We start from the raw sequence: 17,539 nt of genomic DNA on the forward strand, positions 1-17,539 counted from the left end.
CCAGAGCTTGGGCGTCGCGAGGAAGAAGAAGGCAAAAGGGGAAAAGAGAGAAGGGCCCTCGGGCCTTATTTATAGAGGAGAGAGTAAAACAGCAGGCGCGGGAATCAAGGAGCCTGAAACGGCAGAATAAGTGCGCTTGTCGCCTCGATTTCCGAGATAACCATTAAATGAAGGGAATCTTTTTTAATTATTGTTTACAGAGACGATGTCATGATGGACCGTTGCTGCGTTCAGAGGATGACGTCACGGCGGTTTACAAAGTTTCAGGAGAAGACAATGTGGCGGTTTACGAGAATACAAGAAGATGCCCGCAAGGGATATTTGAAGTATTGAAGATTGACATGAACAAATTCAAATCAATCTGGGGCCTAATGTGGAGGATATAGCTACTGAGTATAAACCGGCCAGGAGGGTCCGGTTCACCCTTGACTATGTTGAAGCCCATGAAGATCCGGAAGATGGTGCTTTACTAAAAGAAGCATAGAAGCCCAAAGGCGGATTAGGGCCCATAGTGGTAAACCTCCATGACTATGTAAACTTGTAGTATAAGTTACGAAAGGAGAGACTGAGCCGGACACTTTGTATGAGTCGGCCTCGGGGCTCTGTAAACCGGCCGGGCGTCAACCTGTGTATATAAAGGGGCGACCCGGCGGCGATTCAGGGACAACAGACAACAACTCGAGACTCAGGCAAGCGTATTCCGCTCCCTGATCATCGAAACCCAATCAATCCCATCACAACTAGACGTAGGCTTTTACCTTCATCGAAGGGGCCGAACTAGTATAACTCCCGTGTCCCTTGTCCGGTTTAACCCCTTCAAGCTAACCCGTTGCGATGGCTCCACGACTAAGTCCTTTCACAAGGACATCTGACGTGATAATTCCACGACAGTATGCATATTAGATATGTGGAGGCAGCAGATGAAATCTGTTGTCCTTGATGAGATCGGCTATATGCACGGTTGATGACATCAATTGCACATGGGGATTTAAGAGGCTATGTTTATGATGATCGGAGACGATGAGGTCGTGACACAACCTACCCCTACCGGTCGGTATCCCCCATCGTGGTTAACAGTGAAACGTAAACCCGAATCGGACTCGCGATGATCGATGAGATCGGTCAGATCAGAAAATTCGGCGTGATCGGAGTTCATATGTGATCTGTGATTTCTGAAAGCACCGGGCGCTGCTCGCACCCGCGAGGGGTGCTGCCCCTTCGAACCCCGCCCGCTAACCGGCTAGTGGGACCGCCGTGTGCGTAGCGCCGTGTATTTCGTACCCGACACACAAACTGGTAGAATGCGATTCTATGCATAACTTTGTTTTGCAGGTTTGATGTGAATAGTATGGCTCATGTGTATGTGATGCATGTGTGTAATTTATACATGGCCTGCATGTCATGTTTGTCAGCCGGCAGGAGCCAAAGTGCTGTCATTATATTGTATAATGACCTGCATGTCGACTTGTGACTCTATGTAAAATTCTTTACTAGTTGTAGTAGTTGGATAATAGAGATCAGGTTGGTGGCTTGGCATCCCGGCATGACAAACAAGATGGAGTTCGTAGATGGTCATCGGAGTCGGAGCCGACCTGGAAGAACGTCCATAAAGGAGCCATACTATTTCACAATATGTGTTTATTTGTGATTGTTATGCTTCTTTGTTTCTATGCATGTTAGAATGGTAGAAAGATGCCTCATGAATATCAAGTAAATTGCCATTCCCGATGTTGCACCTTCGCACGTCAAGTACGTCTAGTAGTGGACTCATAAAATTGGGGTGCTTCTAGGTGTCCTTGAACTGAAGGGTTCGTGTCGGACACGGACATGCACTGCATCAGGTTAACTTGACAAGGCTATCAAAACGGTTTTGGGCCTTGTGGCAAAGAAGGTTGGGAGCCGGGATATGAGATACCTTCCCGACCGACAGGAGCCATATAGAGATACAATTAGCAAGGAGTTGCTTACCCGATAGGTATGTTGGCTAGCAGTGATGTTAAAGCTCACTAGTCGCATGCGCTAGTCGGATCCTGAATCACTGAGAGTCTGCGGAGGGATGCTGACTTCAGTGGGAGTATTTCTGTTTAGGCCTAAATTACTCTACATAAACACATTTCTTAGTGATTGCATATTTTCTGTTGTAGATCAATGGCACCACCTGCTCAACCCAACTTTGCATTGAAATCAATTCTGGAAAAGGATAAACTGAATGGAACAAACTTTACCACCTGGTATAGAAATCTGAGAATTGTTCTCAAGCATGATAAAAGGAACATGTTCTAGAGGATCCACTTCCAAAGGAACCTGCCGATAATGCTAACGCCACAACTAAGAATTCCTACCAGAAACTCGTTGATGAATCAACGGAGATCAGCTGTCTGATGCTAGCTTGTATGGAGCCCAATTTGCAACAGTGCTTCGAAAATGTTGAGGCTTACGATATGATCGAGAGTCTCAAGAGCATGTTTCAGACACAGGCTAGGACCGAAAGGTTGAACGTCTGGCGATCCTTGATGGATTGCAAGCTAAAGGAAGGTGATCCATTGAGCCCACATGTGATCAAGATGATCGGATATGTGCAAGCTTTGGATCGTTTGGGCTTCCCGCTCTTGGATGAGCTGGCTACTGATGATGTTCTAGGTTCTCTTCCGCCCAGCTATGGGACGTTCATCTTGAACTATCATATGCATGGCATGGATAAGAAGCTCCCTGAATTGCATGGGATGCTCAAGGTGGCAGAGCAAGATATTAAGAAAGGCACGCATCAAATATTGATGGTGCAGAAATCGGCTAAGTTCAAGAAGAGTTGGTCCAAGAAAAAGGCTAAGGCAAAGGGCACGGAGACGGTAACCTTCGCCACTATGCCAAAGTCTGAACCGGACTCGAAGACCGTTTGCTATCACTGCAAGGAGACCAGTCATTGGAAGAGGAACTGTAGCAAGTGGCTTGCAGAGCATGGGAAGAAGGCCGGGAATGCTGCTTCAGGCAAAAGTACGCTTGTTGCATATGTTATAGACATTTACCTTTCTGACATACCTAGTAGCTCTTGGGTATTTGATACCGGATCGGTTGTTCATATTTGCAACTCGATGCAGGGGCTGGTAAGAACTAGGCGTGTGGCACAAGGGGAGATTGACATCAGGGTCGGCAACAAAGCAAGAGTTGTTGCGTTGGAGGTCGGCACGATGTAGCTCCAGCTTCCTTCCGGATTCATTATGGAATTGAATAATTGTTATTACATTCCTGCACTTAGTCGGAACATTATTTCTGCCTCATGTTTGATGAGTCAAGGTTATGAATTCAATTTAAAGGACAATGGTTGTTTGATATTTTTGAATGGTATGTTCCACGGCTATGCACCCATTGTTGATGGGATATTTATATTGAATCTAGAACAGGAACCGGTCTATGACGTGAATGTCAAGAGGCATAAGCCTAATGAGATAAATTCGACATACTTCTGGCATTGCCGGCTTGGACACATTAGTCTGAAACGCATGAAGAAGCTCCATGATGATGGGCTCCTAACTTCGTCCGACTTTGAGTCATTTAAGACATGAGAATCATGTTTGCTCGGCAGGATGACTAAGTCTCCTTTCGCAAAGAGTTGCGAGAGGGCGTCTGAGCTATTGGAACTTATACATAGTGATGTATGTGGTCCAATGAGCACAACTGCCAGAGGTGGCTATCAGTACTTCGTGACTTTTTCCGACGACTTGAGTAGATATGGATATATCTATTTGATGAGGCACAAGTCAGAAACTTTTGAAAACTTCAAAGAGTTTCAGAACGAGATTGAGAATCAGCTTGGCAAGACAATAAAGCTTCTACAATCAGATCGTGGAGGTGAGTACATGAGCCAGGAGTTTGATGATCTCTGAAAAGCCGAGGTATAGTACCTCATTTGACACCTCCGGGTACGCCACAGAGAAATGGCGTGTCGGAACGGAGGAATAGGACCTTGTTGGACATGGTCTGGTCAACGATGAGCAAATCGGATTTACCCTTGTCATTCCGGGGATACGCTCTAGAAACTGCAGCCTTCACACTTAACAGGGTACCATCAAAATCCGTATACAAGACACCACATGAGATGTGGACCGGGAAGAGTCCCAGTTTGTCTTTTCTAAAGATTTGGGGTTGTGAAGCATTTGTCAAGCGACTTATGTTAGACAAGCTTACACCTAAATCAGATAAATGCATATTCATGGGATATCCGAGGGAAACCTTGGGATATAGCTTCTACAACTGGGAAGAGAACAAAGTGTTTGTTGCTCGGAACAGGGTTTTCCTTGATAAAGAGTTTCTCAATCGAGAGGCCAGTGGGAGGACGGTTCGACTCAAAGAAATTTGAGGACCACTCGGGGACAGTTCGGCTGGTGATGAGATCATACCGGAGTCAGTCAGGGAACCTGTAGTGGAAGCGGCACCGGAACCACGGAGGTCGGAAAGATTACGCAGAGTGTGTGATGTATTGTTGCTAGAAAGCAAAGAGCCGGCCACATATGTGGAAGCGATGGTGAGCCCAGATTCCGAGGCATGGCTGGAGGCCATGAGATCCGAGTTAAAGTCCATGGATGAGAATCAAGTCTGGGACTTGGTTGATCCGCCACCTGGCGTAACTGCCATTGGTTGCAAATGGGTCTTTAAGAAGAAAACCGATGTGGATGGAAATGTTCAGATCCACAAAGCTCAGCATGTCGCTAAAGGTTATGGACAAGTTCAAGGAATTGACTACGACGAGACTTACTCGCCGGTAGCGATGTTGAAATCGGTGAGGATCGTACTAGCTATAGCTGCATATTTCGATTACGAGATATGGCAAATGGATGTCAAAACGGCTTTCCTTCACGGAAATTTTACCAAGGACGTGTATATGATACAGCCCAAGGGTTTCATCGATCCGACTAGCACTATAAGGTATGCAAGCTCAAGAGATCCATTTATGGGTTGAGGCAAGCATCTCGGAGTTGGAACATTCGTTTTGATGAGGTCGTCACTGGTCTTGGTTTCATCAAAAGCAAAGAGGACTCTTGTTTATACAAGAAGTTAAGTGGGAGCTCGATAGTGTTTTTGATCTTGTATGTGGACGACATACTACTGATCGGAAATAATGTTTCAATGTTGAACTCGGTCAAGGGATCATTGAATGGCAAGTTTTCGATGAAAGACCTTGGTCGGTTTGGAAACTAGCATCGACGTAACCCCTTAAGACGAGCTCTTCCTCACCTCCATAAACTAGGAACATATCTTTAGTCCTTTTCAGGTACTTCAAAATAGTCTTTACCGCTGCCCAGTGACTCTCACCTGGGTTGGCCTGGTATCTGCTTGTTAGGCTTATTGCAAAAGCAGCATCAGGCCTTGTACATATCATGGCATACATGATGGATCCGATTGCCGAGGCATATGGAATCCTACTCATCCTGCTTCGCTCATCAGATGTCGAAGGACTCTGAGTCTCGCTTAGCCTTATACCATGTGAGAGTGGCAAGAACCCTTTCTTCACCTCACTCATGTTGAACCGCTTCAACACTTTATCTACGTACGTGCTCTGGCTTAAGCCGAGTAGCCTCCTCGATCTATCTCTATAGATCTTAATGCCTAAAATATAGATTGCCTCACCAAGGTCCTTCATCGAAAAATTGCCATTCAATGACTCCTTAACCGAGTTTAGCATCGAAACATCGTTCTCAATCACCAATATGTCATCCACATACAAGATCAAAAACACTATCGAGCTCCCACTTAACTTCTTGTATAAACAAGCGTCCTCTTTGCTTTTGATGAAACTGAGACCAGTGATGACCTCATCAAAATGAATATTCCAGCTTCGATGCTTGCCTCAACCCATAGATGGATCTCTTGAGCTTGCATACCTTACTAGCACTAGTCGGATCGACAAAACCCTTGTGTTGTATCATATACATGTCCTGGGTTAAATTTCCACGAAGGAAAGCCGTTTTGACATCCATTTGCAAAGGAAGGTGTTTGGATCCGGCATTTTCTGGATGATCTTGGTATTTTCCCAGCCTCGGTAAAACTGTTGGACCTTTATTGTGATAATTCTGGTGCCATCGCACAAGCCAAGGAGCCGAGGAATCACCATAAGGTCAGACACATAGATCGGAAATATCACCTGATACGAAAGATCGTAAAGAATGGTGATGTAGAGTTATGCAAAATTCACATGGATGCAAATGTTGCAGATCCGTTGACTAAGCCGCTTTCACAACCCAAGCATGAGGGGCACGTTAGAGCTATGGGCATTCGATGTCTATTTGATTGACTCTAGTGCAAGTGGGAGACTGTTGGAGATATGCCCTAGAGGCAATCATGTATGATGATATTTCCTATGTGTTTATGAATAAAGATAGTCCTTGGACATTATCAATGATGTGTATCAGCAAGTACGTGACTTGTTTGTGGGACTATGCATTGTATGATGACTGTCCTAAAAGGTCCCTAGTCGAAAGGGTTGTGTGGACGCGCGGCCGACTAAGACTAGCATATGACACGATCGATGGCTTGGTCTCACTAGCCACGGAGCATTGGATGCTAACCGGATAATATGGACTCGGAAGGATCTGGTTGGATTCGACGTAGTCGAATCCGAGTCGAGATAAGGTCCGAGTCGGACAGACCCAACAATGAGACACAACGATATGTCATATGTGAGTCTCTAGTACAACATATGTTCTATGTCCTAAGACCTGAGCTGACGCGTGTACTCGGGATGGTGACAGACTTGCTTTGGGCCGACCAAACGCTACTCTGTGACTGGATAGTTACAAAGATAGGTTTCGGGTTTGTCCAGTCATATGCTGCGAGACATGGTTGAGCAAGATGGGATTTGCCTCTCCAAACAGGAGAGATATACTATGGGCCCTTCGTGTGATCCGACCAGGATAAGCATGGCCATGCGACAAGGATTATGAGATAATCCGGATAGTGGTCGGTATCACTGGAACGAGAAAGAGGTCGGGCTAGCACAAGGATGACAGTCTCGCCTTGAGTCCGACAACATATATCGTGTGGCAAAGGGAACAAAAGTATGATGTACAGGTTCGCCTAACCATTTTCATGGTCTGCTTGGTGTTCGGCATGCCTTGCTAGAGGCCGCTACCAACCGTGCAGTTCGGAGGTGATCCGAACTGCGACCAAGGCGACTTGAACCTAAGGGGTCGCGCACTTAAGGGAAGGAACCTACAAGGTCGGATCCGAGGACACTGGTCGGATGTGATCCGAGCTGTATTCATATTGTGGCCGAGTAGACTTGTGGGCTTTAGGGTCCATGCGAGGCCCAAGTGTTGAGCCCGTGACGGACGCCTACATAAAGTGGAGGTGCGGCACACTCTTGCGGTCGATTGCTTCGGTGCTGTCACTAGGGTTTGCATGTGTTGCAAATAGCCACCTCCACTCGTCGCCGACTGTGTGATCGGATCTAGCAGTCCGCCGCACGGTGTTCCTCCTGCACGCGCGGATACCGTTAGAGGCGGTGCACTTGCGCCGCTCCAGCGAACTTGTACGTGGGATCGGACGACCGGCTGTTCGAGGGAGATCGGACGAGGAGGAGACGATCCACACGGACGCGCTGCCTCGACTCTACTTCCGCTGCACAGCACTGCGCGTCTAGTGGTAACTATCTGTGATCCATCTCCCGTAGCATGTTTTTGGTTGTTTTGCGTGTACGAATTTTTAATTTGCAGTCGACGCACCCTACCGTAGATCCCAACAGTATTCACTTTCTCTATCCTAAGCTTATTCAAAATAGTGCATATCACTTTGTTGGTGACATGGTGACTTAAAGTTGGATTGAAAAACCATTTTATGACTCAATGTTGACTAAAATGGATGACCTTCTGTCCTCGGAGCTAATCAAGTTGAATCTAATTGATTGGTTACCAAAACTAGCAGCCTACGTCGTAGTGTTACATTAGAAAAGCCTTTCAATCTCAAATTGTTGTACAATAGTCTTCTGACAAACTTATTCTATAGTCTGTTACTCAAATAACATCACATGAATAAAGTACATTGGTTCGTAAATTATGCAAAAGCTAGTTAGATACACAAAATTTTCATAAAAACACCAAGCTACCACAATACTTAAGGCTCAATGTTTTTGATCTTTAACTATACATTCTAAATTTTCCCATTATCATTTAAAAAACTTCCCATACTCCCTATTTTTGTTATAAGAAACAAGTAGGTTTTGATACTATCTAGTACTTCTATTTAATTATTCAAAATTTACTACTGTTGGAATGACTTAAAGGATAAACCTTGTTTAATGGATGAGATGGAATGGCAAGTTTGAGAGGTACACTTTTGAAGATATAGATGAGATCATGGGAAATGGTAAGATTGGTGGCTGATTGAGAATAATATTTGCACAACAACCCATACTAGTTCCGGGATAGTTTTTTCAATGACTCGGGTAATTTATTTAAGGGGGTCGAGATTCATAATGGAGAATTAAGATATACCAATTATCAACGGCAAGACCTAATTCTCACATCGACTAAGAACAAAAACTCTCCCACGAGTAACATGACAAGCAACGAGTAAACAACTTTGCCCATAAACATGCACACGAGCTATTGGTAGAGGCCATTTTGCGCTTCAATAGCTTCTACATGGGCGAGCCACCGGCACATCACATTTATGCTATAACATTGTAATTATGTACTTTTTGAAATGTATTTTTACAAAAAAAGTTCAAATCAGCTTATAAAATAGATTTTTTTCATACGCTATAAAAATGGGCAATTGTTCATTTACCATAATATAAATGTTAATAAATTTGAAACGAAATTTCGCTCATGTGTTACAAAATGCTCTTGCTCGCGGAAAATGCATTCTTGCCTCTTGAAAAAATAATTCGTACATTTGAAAAGAGTTGTTAATGCACATCTAAATATATTTTCGTATAGAAAAAACATTGTGGGTTTCACCCAAAAAGGAAAAAAGAGGAAAAAGGATGAAAAACATGACATGGAATTTTAAAATAAACTTAAATACAAATAAAAACACGTAAGGTAGCATAAAACTTGAAGAAAAAACAACAAAGAGAAACCAAAAAAGAAAAAAAAAAGAAAAAAAAGTAAATCCTAGATATTAGCTGGCATACTCCGCCCTTCAGATGCTTTGCCCACTAAGGCTATGTTCGGTTACTAGAGATTTGACCCCCTAGAGGATCCAGTCCACGAGGGTGTTGGGTTGACCCCGCACCGTCACCCATTCCCTGCTACAACGGAGGGATTAATTCCACGCATATGGAGGAGAGGTTGATTTCCTGGTCAAAAACCGCAGGGCTGCAAGGGGATTTGACATGGTTTCTAGCCCCGCCAGGTATAACCGAATGCATTGTATGAATCAAACATGGATAAGTTCGCGACCGCGACAATCCCGGCCGATCCACAGGGTTTTGACCCCCAATCCCGTCCGAGGGCGGGATCAACTGAACGAAGCCTTAGTGTGAATAGTATTCGCCCCTTTGAGCTAATTGGGTTGCACTTGTATGTAAAGAGAAGGAGAGGCACAGTGAGCGCTCGCCTCTAGCGACGTTGTAGTGGGCCAGCCCATTAGTTTCTACGAATGTTAGTTAAGTTGTCTCATTTTATTTCTTTGTTTTCATATTATTTTTATTTTAATTTACCTTTGTTTATATTTCAATGGATTTATTTTAAAACAAATTCATAACATATTTTAAAATGTTAATAAAATGTACATAATGTTTTTGATAATTCGTAACAAATGTATGTACTTTATCATTCAGAAAAATGTTCATGGTATTTAAATAATGTTCAGGCCTTTCAAAACAAATATTTGCAACATTTAAAAAAATATTACATATTTTTTGAAACATCATATCATTCAAAAGAAATTATGCGATTTAAAAATGTCATTAATTTTACAAAAAATATTTGTAACATTTATAAAAATGGTTATAATATATAAAAATATTCATGTAAATTTTAAAGTGTTTCATAATATTCATAAGCATGTCAACATGTATTTGAAAAATGTTAAACATGTGTTCAATAAATGTAACTTGTATTTGAAAAAAATATTCATCATGTATCTAAAAACATATTTAGTGCATATAAAAATAATATTCAACATGTCTTAAGAAAATATTTTGTGTGCATACGAAAAATGTACATCGTTTACTAAGAAAATTTGACATGTATTTAAGAAAGTAAAAGGAAAAAAGAAAAACGGAAAAGAAAAAAACCAACGAAACTGCTAAAGAAACACATAGTAAGAATGAAGAAAAAGTCCTGCATGGGAGGTTCTAAAATTGATCCGAACCGATCCATAAAACCATTCAAAACCAGTTCAGGAGCTATTAGTGGGTCGCCAGAGGTGAAACGAGGTTACGCCTCGCTTGCCATAAGCGACACATAGGCCTCGTGGAGCAAGGTTTTTATTTGCGAAAAAAGCAATGTCTATTGAAAACTGATTAAAATAACAATACCACGACCAAGGCTTTTTTGTGTAATGTTAAAAATCTAACGTCAGTTTTTTTAAGCATGAAAAATCTGGCGTCCCAAATGACAATTTGGTATCGCGAGTATGGCACATTTCTTCTCTGTTATGCGGGAATGGCAAATTCCTTCAGCAAGCATGGGAATTCCATGCCATGCACAGCTTTTTGCCATGATTTACCATGTTTACTTAAGAAAATTACCATGGTCGCGGTATCATAATTTGCCATAACGTCAGATTTATTGTGCTTAAAAATCTAACATCAGATTTTGTTCAATTTGTATTAGGTCGCCTTTCGTACAAAGAAAAAAACTAATGTTATGGTTGTCCGCCTCTTCGGTTGCGGCAGTGCGTGCAAGTCGCTCGTATATTCATTGCCATTTGCCCCGACCGACCGAGAGCCGAACCAAAGAGACAACCTAATAAAGTAGAAAACAGTCCACGGCGCCGCGGCACCGAGCGACCCCGCGGGAGTCCTTGGAAGAAGACGAAGCGGCGGCGGCGACGACCTAGGCAGACCGCTCGCTCGTATTGGAGCCTGGATGGCGTCCGGAGGCATTGCCCGCGGCCGCCTCGCCGAGGAGCGCAAGTCGTGGCGCAAGAACCACCCCCATGTGCGCGCCCGCACCACGACCTAGCTACTTCCTTTTTTGGCCAATTTTCTTTGTTTTTTCTCTGGATCTACGCAAGTGGTAATGGGGACACCGGGGCTTCTTGTCTATTTCAGGGCTTCGTGGCCAAGCCGGAGACCCTGCCGGATGGGTCCGTCAATCTCATGGTCTGGCGGTGCATCATCCCCGGCAAGCCAGGGGTAAGAAAATAGATACTGTGTCCTTTTTTACTCGTGCTGTACCGTGGTTTGCAATTGTAATAAATCTATGCTTCCTATTTATTTTCTCTGAACCTGCTCGTGGTTATATGGTTTGATTTTGTCACACATTGAAACTCGAGAAAAATCTCACCATGATTTTCTCAGAGTTTCTCTGAACCTCTTTGTGCTTCTTTACTAACAGAGGAGGGGTTTCAGACTTTCAGTAGGTGCAGGGTTTTGCAATCCTTGATATGCAGAACTCTTTCGACTAGCTGAACATTAGACGTTGGTAGCACAAAACCCTTGGCCCCTTCACTACTGCAAGTGGAACATTGCATATTGTTATTGAAAAAGCTGGGCATGAACGGACATTGTCATGCAAACATATTATATCATATCCTAATACAATCGAATCTGAGTTTGTTCTCTTGCATAAAAGAACCAAACCAATGATCCATCTTTCTTAATTTGATGCTTCATTGTAATGCTTTTGTTTTTTTATCTCTGCTACTGTATTATTTTCTTGCAGGATAAAACTTGATTTAATTTTACAGTCTTACGGATCAGTTTGCCAGTCCGTGTCCCCTTATCTGACCCGAATTATGATGATACGACAGTAACTATTTTAAGCTTATGATAGTGTTGGGCAATTGATCAACATATAAGGATGCATGTGAGGTGTCAGTAAATGTAGACACCATTTTAACTGTTTCTTATGTTAAAGTGTGCATAACATACATTAAGCCCATCAAGCAAATGATTGCACAATCCTGTCTCTGTTCGGTTGGCATAGTACTTTTATTGAAGGTTTAGCATGACCACCTTATCAGGACATAGCATTTCGATTGACCTTGTTTGGTTGTAACAAGGGCCCCATACAGGACAGAAGCATCACCAGATAATACCAAAGTCTGAATATGGAATGTTGCACTGCTGATTAATTTCTTTCGCCTTCTCGAAGATGAAACCAAATAAGCGGCACATCGAATATTCATTTCGCAAAAACATGTTTTAGATATTGAATCCTCTCTTGTAAACATTTTTAAATGTTATTCTCAAGGCCAGACTGACAATTTCGACAAAAATCTTGTAAGCTACAATTTACTTCAATATTCTGCTGTCTTTGTTTGTGATGCCCGCTTTTACTGCTTCACAAATCACAATTCAATAATGATGACCACGAGCCTACGACCTGTTTCATTCTAGTCATGCAAACAACCCTAATTGATGTTGGACTGTTCACCTCTATTGAACTACCATTGTTGATGGTCCTTTGTCGAATATGGGTGCATTAAGCCATACATTGAGTCTTTTGTCGATGAGAAAGAAAAGATAGATCCCCATCCTGTGGGAACTGAATTGAACTTTTCCCTTAAGATCCCTATGAAATTCGAAACAGACACTTGGTGTATAAAATGCAGCACTGTAAGTCTGTAACTTATTCTTATCTGATACTTCTTCAGTTCTTTGTGTGTGAATAGTGTAGTACCACAATATTCTTTTACGACAGATTTGTGCGCTCTCGAGCCTCTCGTCCATGCCGTGTAGCTCAGCAAACTGATCTTTTCTAACCGCACTAACTTTGTTTTTCTGCAGACTGACTGGGAAGGTGGATATTACCCGCTCACTATGCAATTTGATGATAATTACCCAACCACCGCTCCTAGCTGCAGGTTCCCAGCAGGTTTCTTCCATATCAATGTCTACGATTCTGGAGCAGTATGCCTATCGATCCTGGGTGGTGTGAGTGTAGACTGACTGAAACTTTCCTTCCAGCATGTGTCTGCACCATGCCAATATCCCCGCTAATCTTTCATGACTTTCCTCATCCTTTTCAGGCATGGAAACCTTCAATTACAGTGAAGCAGGTTTTGGTAGGCATCCAGGAGTTGCTTGATGACCCAAATCCTAACTCATCCGCACAGCATCGATGCTATGAACTCTATAAAAAGGTTATCTTCCGTAACTAGAACTTGCATAACTTGATTGCACGTCTCCTTTAGTTTTAATACAGCTGTGCTCTCTTAACACGCCCTGTTTGTTTGTGTCTGCATTTGCAGGACATGCCAGAGTACAGGAACAAAGTCCGTGAGCAGGCCAAGCGCTACCCTTCACGCATGTAGCTAAGTGAACTTGCGTCGGCTAGGCTTTAGTACTTGCATAATATCAGTATATGCATTTTGGTGGAACTGAAGTCCAGAACTGCGCTGCGATGGGGCGTAGTTAGCGCAATGGTAGTGTATCTGTTGGAACTGCTGAACTGCACTTTTGAGTACATCTTCGCTAGGAATTGTTCCGGGCCTCGGTAGCTTATCTCAATGTAGTTTGGGTGAGCTTTGCTGACCCTTTTTTACTTTGTGATGAAAAGAGACGTCCTTTTCTTCCAAGTGATTCCTCCTACCTTGCCATTATTCATGCAAGAAAGATGGGCGGATCAGCCCAAATGATTGAAGTTAGGCGCGAGTTTACTATCACGCTGCTCTTCCTGGTTACGTACAAGTCAACAAAGCCTGGGTTAAAATCCGCATCTGGGTTTTCCCCAAAGTAGAGATACAGAGGCTTCCGAACTCGATGTACCTGCAGCGACCCATAAAGCCCGGGAAGTAAAAATAGCCTCTCGCTGCTGTGTCCAGCCTGCCTGCTGTGTTGCGTCTAGGGCTGCAAACGAGTCGAGTTTGAGCGAGTTGGATTAAGCTCAACTCAACTCATACTAAAATTCGAGCGAGCTCAAACTGGGTGAAGCTCAAGATCGAGCGCTAGAAAGTGGCTCATGCTCAGCTTGTAACGATCTCGAGTCGATCTCGAGCTAGTTTCAAGCTAAATAAGATGATATTTTTAACAATCGAAGGCAATTTTCAAACAAGATTGGCCACAACACAACATCAGAAACTATTATAGAATATTATTTTAATCAAAACGGTGATAATATATCTTTTTCAAGGTAGTTTGCTGTATTCTCTCAATGAAGACAAGTAACTAATAGCAAGAGATCCTTGATGAATTGCCAAGAGAAGAAAACAAAGTTGGATCTACTCCCAAACGTTGACAAAAATAGCAGGATATTTAACACGCAGCTAACCATGTACCAAATTAAGGTCTAATTTTTCTCCGTGCTTAATTAAGCTCCCTAGTTTGCTAGTGGATAAAATAAAGAGAAACCATACACCATATATATGATAGTAAATCATCCTATTTCCTTTTAATTTATACCAGGGTTATGTAATATAATTGTATTATATCGAGCTATGGAGCTGAAATCGAGCGAGCCATGGTTGGCTCAAGATCAACTTGTTTCTCGATCGAGCTACAAAAAGGTGCTCATACTCGACTCATTTCTTATTGAGTCAATCTCGAGACGAGCCAAACAATGAGTCGATCTCGAGCGGCTCATGAGCATCGAGCTTTTCTTGCAGCCCTAGTTGCGTCAATTAACAAGAGCACCTGATGAGGGGAGGACGATAGCGATAAGGAGAAGTGAATGATTTCGTGAGGACAGAAAGATAAAACATACATACTCCTCTGATGCATTGAATTCACTGTCCGATGTGCTGCTGCGGGTCAATTCGGTTCCGTGCTTCGGGTTCATGAGGCCAACTCCACCGCGCGATCCTATCCTGTCCGGCCCCGTCCGTTTGGGGTAAAACGGACAAACGAGGCGGTCCAGCGCGCGGGAGCAAACAGACTTTTGTCCGTTTTGTTTCCGTTTTCGACCCATCCGCGGTCCAAGTTTATGCCGCTTTTGGGGCGAAACGGACAGCGCGCGGATGGGCGGGACGTGCGCGCTTGTCTGCCCCTGGCCCGCGTGTCGGTAACACAGAGCAAAACCCCCTCGCGGCCCCTTTGGCGCCATCCCCCCCTCCCCAAACCCTCCCACGTCCCGCCCGTCTCACTCCCTCTTCCGTCCATGGCCGACGCCCAGCCGAACTCCGGCGGGCTGGCCGTCGAGCGGCCCGGAATGGCCAAGAAGAAGAAGGGCAAGGCGTCAAGGAAGCCGCGGTCGGAGTGCACGTCGGAGGAGATCGCCAAGTTGGACGCGGAATCGGCAAAGAGGAGGAGCCGGAGGGCGGTTGCCAAGACCAACATCGCCGCGGCCAAGAGAGCCGCCGAGCGCACTGCGATTAAGGCCGTGCGGCACAAGGCCGAGGTTGAGGAGAAGAAGGCCATCGTCAGCAAAGCGCACGCCATTCTCATGGCCGGCATTTGTCGCCCTCCCGGTTTCTCTGGAGGGGCCGTCGGTCCTGCGAGGACAGGGTCGTCGGTCGCCCGGCCTCCGCACTGCCAGTCGCTGACGTCGCGGACCACACCCTTGTCGCCCGGCTTTCCTCCGCCAAGGCACGACGGCCAGACCCGTTTCGGGGGGTCGCCGGACGTGAACGTGATCGCGTCGTCCACACCACGCCCCTCGGCCGTCATCGACCTTAATGTCACCCCTGGGTCCAGCAGCGGCGGGCGACCGTCCGTCGAGATGCATAGAAAGCAAGCACGACCGTCGTTTACTGGCACCATGCCGTCCCCCCGCGTCTTGTTCGACGGAATGCCAACCCCAACGGCACCGGTCGACGACCCCTACTACGACCAGTTCATGGAGGAAGTGATCTACGAGGGTGGCCATGCCCCTACCTTCGACCCCGAGGAGACCCAAAGTCAGGATGGCCGCGGCCAGTTCACTGCCGATGAAGAGGCCGATGACCGTGCTGACTACGACCATGGTGACTCGTGGCATGAAGACGATGACATCTATGTCGAAGGTGATGGTGATGAAGAAGAAAGCAATGACGTTGACATTAGTGGCGAGCCATTGTTCATCGACGAGTTGACACAAAGAGCGGAAGCACAAAAGAAGAGGAAGAGCATTCGTACGGGTTCAAACACACAAGATGAGGACAAGTTGATTTGCCAAGCTTGGATGGAGATTAGCCAAGATCCAAGGACCGGCGCGCAACAAAAGGGTATTGTTTTTTGGACGAGAGTCCACAAAATATTCCATGAAAGGAAGTTGTTTGAGCCCTACCAATTTGAAAGCAACCGCGGCGGCGGCTCGATTCAAAAGAGATGGTTGTTCATCCAACAAGAGTGCAACAAGTATCAAACCGCATTTGAGAGCTTTCAAGCACGGCCCGTGAGTGGTACCGGCGTTGGAGACATGGTATGCTCTCCTTCTTTTGCCCTTTCCTTGCTACAGCCATGACACTTCGGCCTTGTACATGTTTGCATGGTCACTTGTTGTTCATACGGTGTAGGCATTTTAATCTTTGGAGGCATTCAAGGCCCGGCACAATGACAAGCCGTTCACTCTTACACATTGTTGGACTATGATCAACAATTACCCTAAGTTCAAGGATCAATACCGTAAACTCCAAAGGAAGAGAGGCCTGAAGACGGCCAAGTTCGCCGGAGGTGTAGATGGCGAGGCGTTGAAGAGGCCGAGGGCAAGACCAACTCCAAGGTTGATGACATTCGTGATGCCTCATCCATGGCATTGCATGACACTTTGCATGGCATGATGTCGCAAAAGGATGTGAGGGACGAGAAGAAGCGGCAAAGCAAAGACGAGCAAATGAAGCAATACCTAGAGCTTCAAACGAAGAAGCTTGAGATGGAGGAGGCGGCCAAGAGAAGGAAGCTTGAGATGGAGGAGGCAGCCCGGCAGAGGCAGCTCGACATGGAGGAGGCGGCCCGGCAAAGGCAGCTCGACATCGAGGCCGAGAACGTCAAGGCCAGGCAAAGGCAGCTCGACATCGAGGCCACCAATGCCGCCACCAAAGCGAAGGAGGTGGCCCTCGCGATCATGAGCGTGGACTTGTCGAAGATGAGCGAGAAGACGAGGGCCTGGTTCGAGGCCAGGCAGAAGGAGATGCTCGACGCCGACGGCCTGAACTAGGTCGTCCGATCGGCCGTGGCCGTTCTTTTTTGGAGGCTGGCATGGGTGCCGCCGCCCGCTGGGCCGCTGGCCGTGTGCCGGCGAGAAAAACATTCATTTTGGAGGCTGGCTGTGTTGCCGGCCGCTGGCTTTGTTGCTGGCGTGCGTGCTGAACTAGGGCCGTAGGGGCTTGGCATTTGAAACGTTTCTCTTTTTATTTAAAATGGACGCGGACAGAATGGGGTAAAGGATGCGGCCGCGCGCTGGACGCACGGCCACCGCATCTCAGGACAGACCCGGACACGATCCCATCCCCCTGTCCAAACGGACAGAATTCTGACAAAACGGACGCAGGGCCGGCCCTGAGGGGGGGGGGGGGG

The 17,539-nt window shown here is 45.4% G+C and overlaps 1 protein-coding gene across 1 annotated transcript; it reads left to right on the forward strand.

The window, feature by feature from the left end:
• The first annotated feature begins 10,872 nt into the window (after positions 1-10,872).
• Positions 10,873-13,755, forward strand: LOC123041748 (SUMO-conjugating enzyme SCE1). Its single transcript, XM_044464313.1, has 5 exons — positions 10,873-11,102; positions 11,216-11,299; positions 12,896-13,042; positions 13,138-13,251; positions 13,360-13,755. Exons 1-5 carry the CDS (start codon positions 11,031-11,033, stop codon positions 13,420-13,422), a joined length of 480 nt encoding a protein of 159 aa, XP_044320248.1. The 5' UTR covers positions 10,873-11,030; the 3' UTR covers positions 13,423-13,755.
• Positions 13,756-17,539: the final 3,784 nt, after the last annotated feature.

The sequence above is a fragment of the Triticum aestivum genome, chromosome 2B (assembly GCF_018294505.1).
Source record: "Triticum aestivum cultivar Chinese Spring chromosome 2B, IWGSC CS RefSeq v2.1, whole genome shotgun sequence".
NCBI lineage: Eukaryota > Viridiplantae > Streptophyta > Magnoliopsida > Poales > Poaceae > Triticum > Triticum aestivum.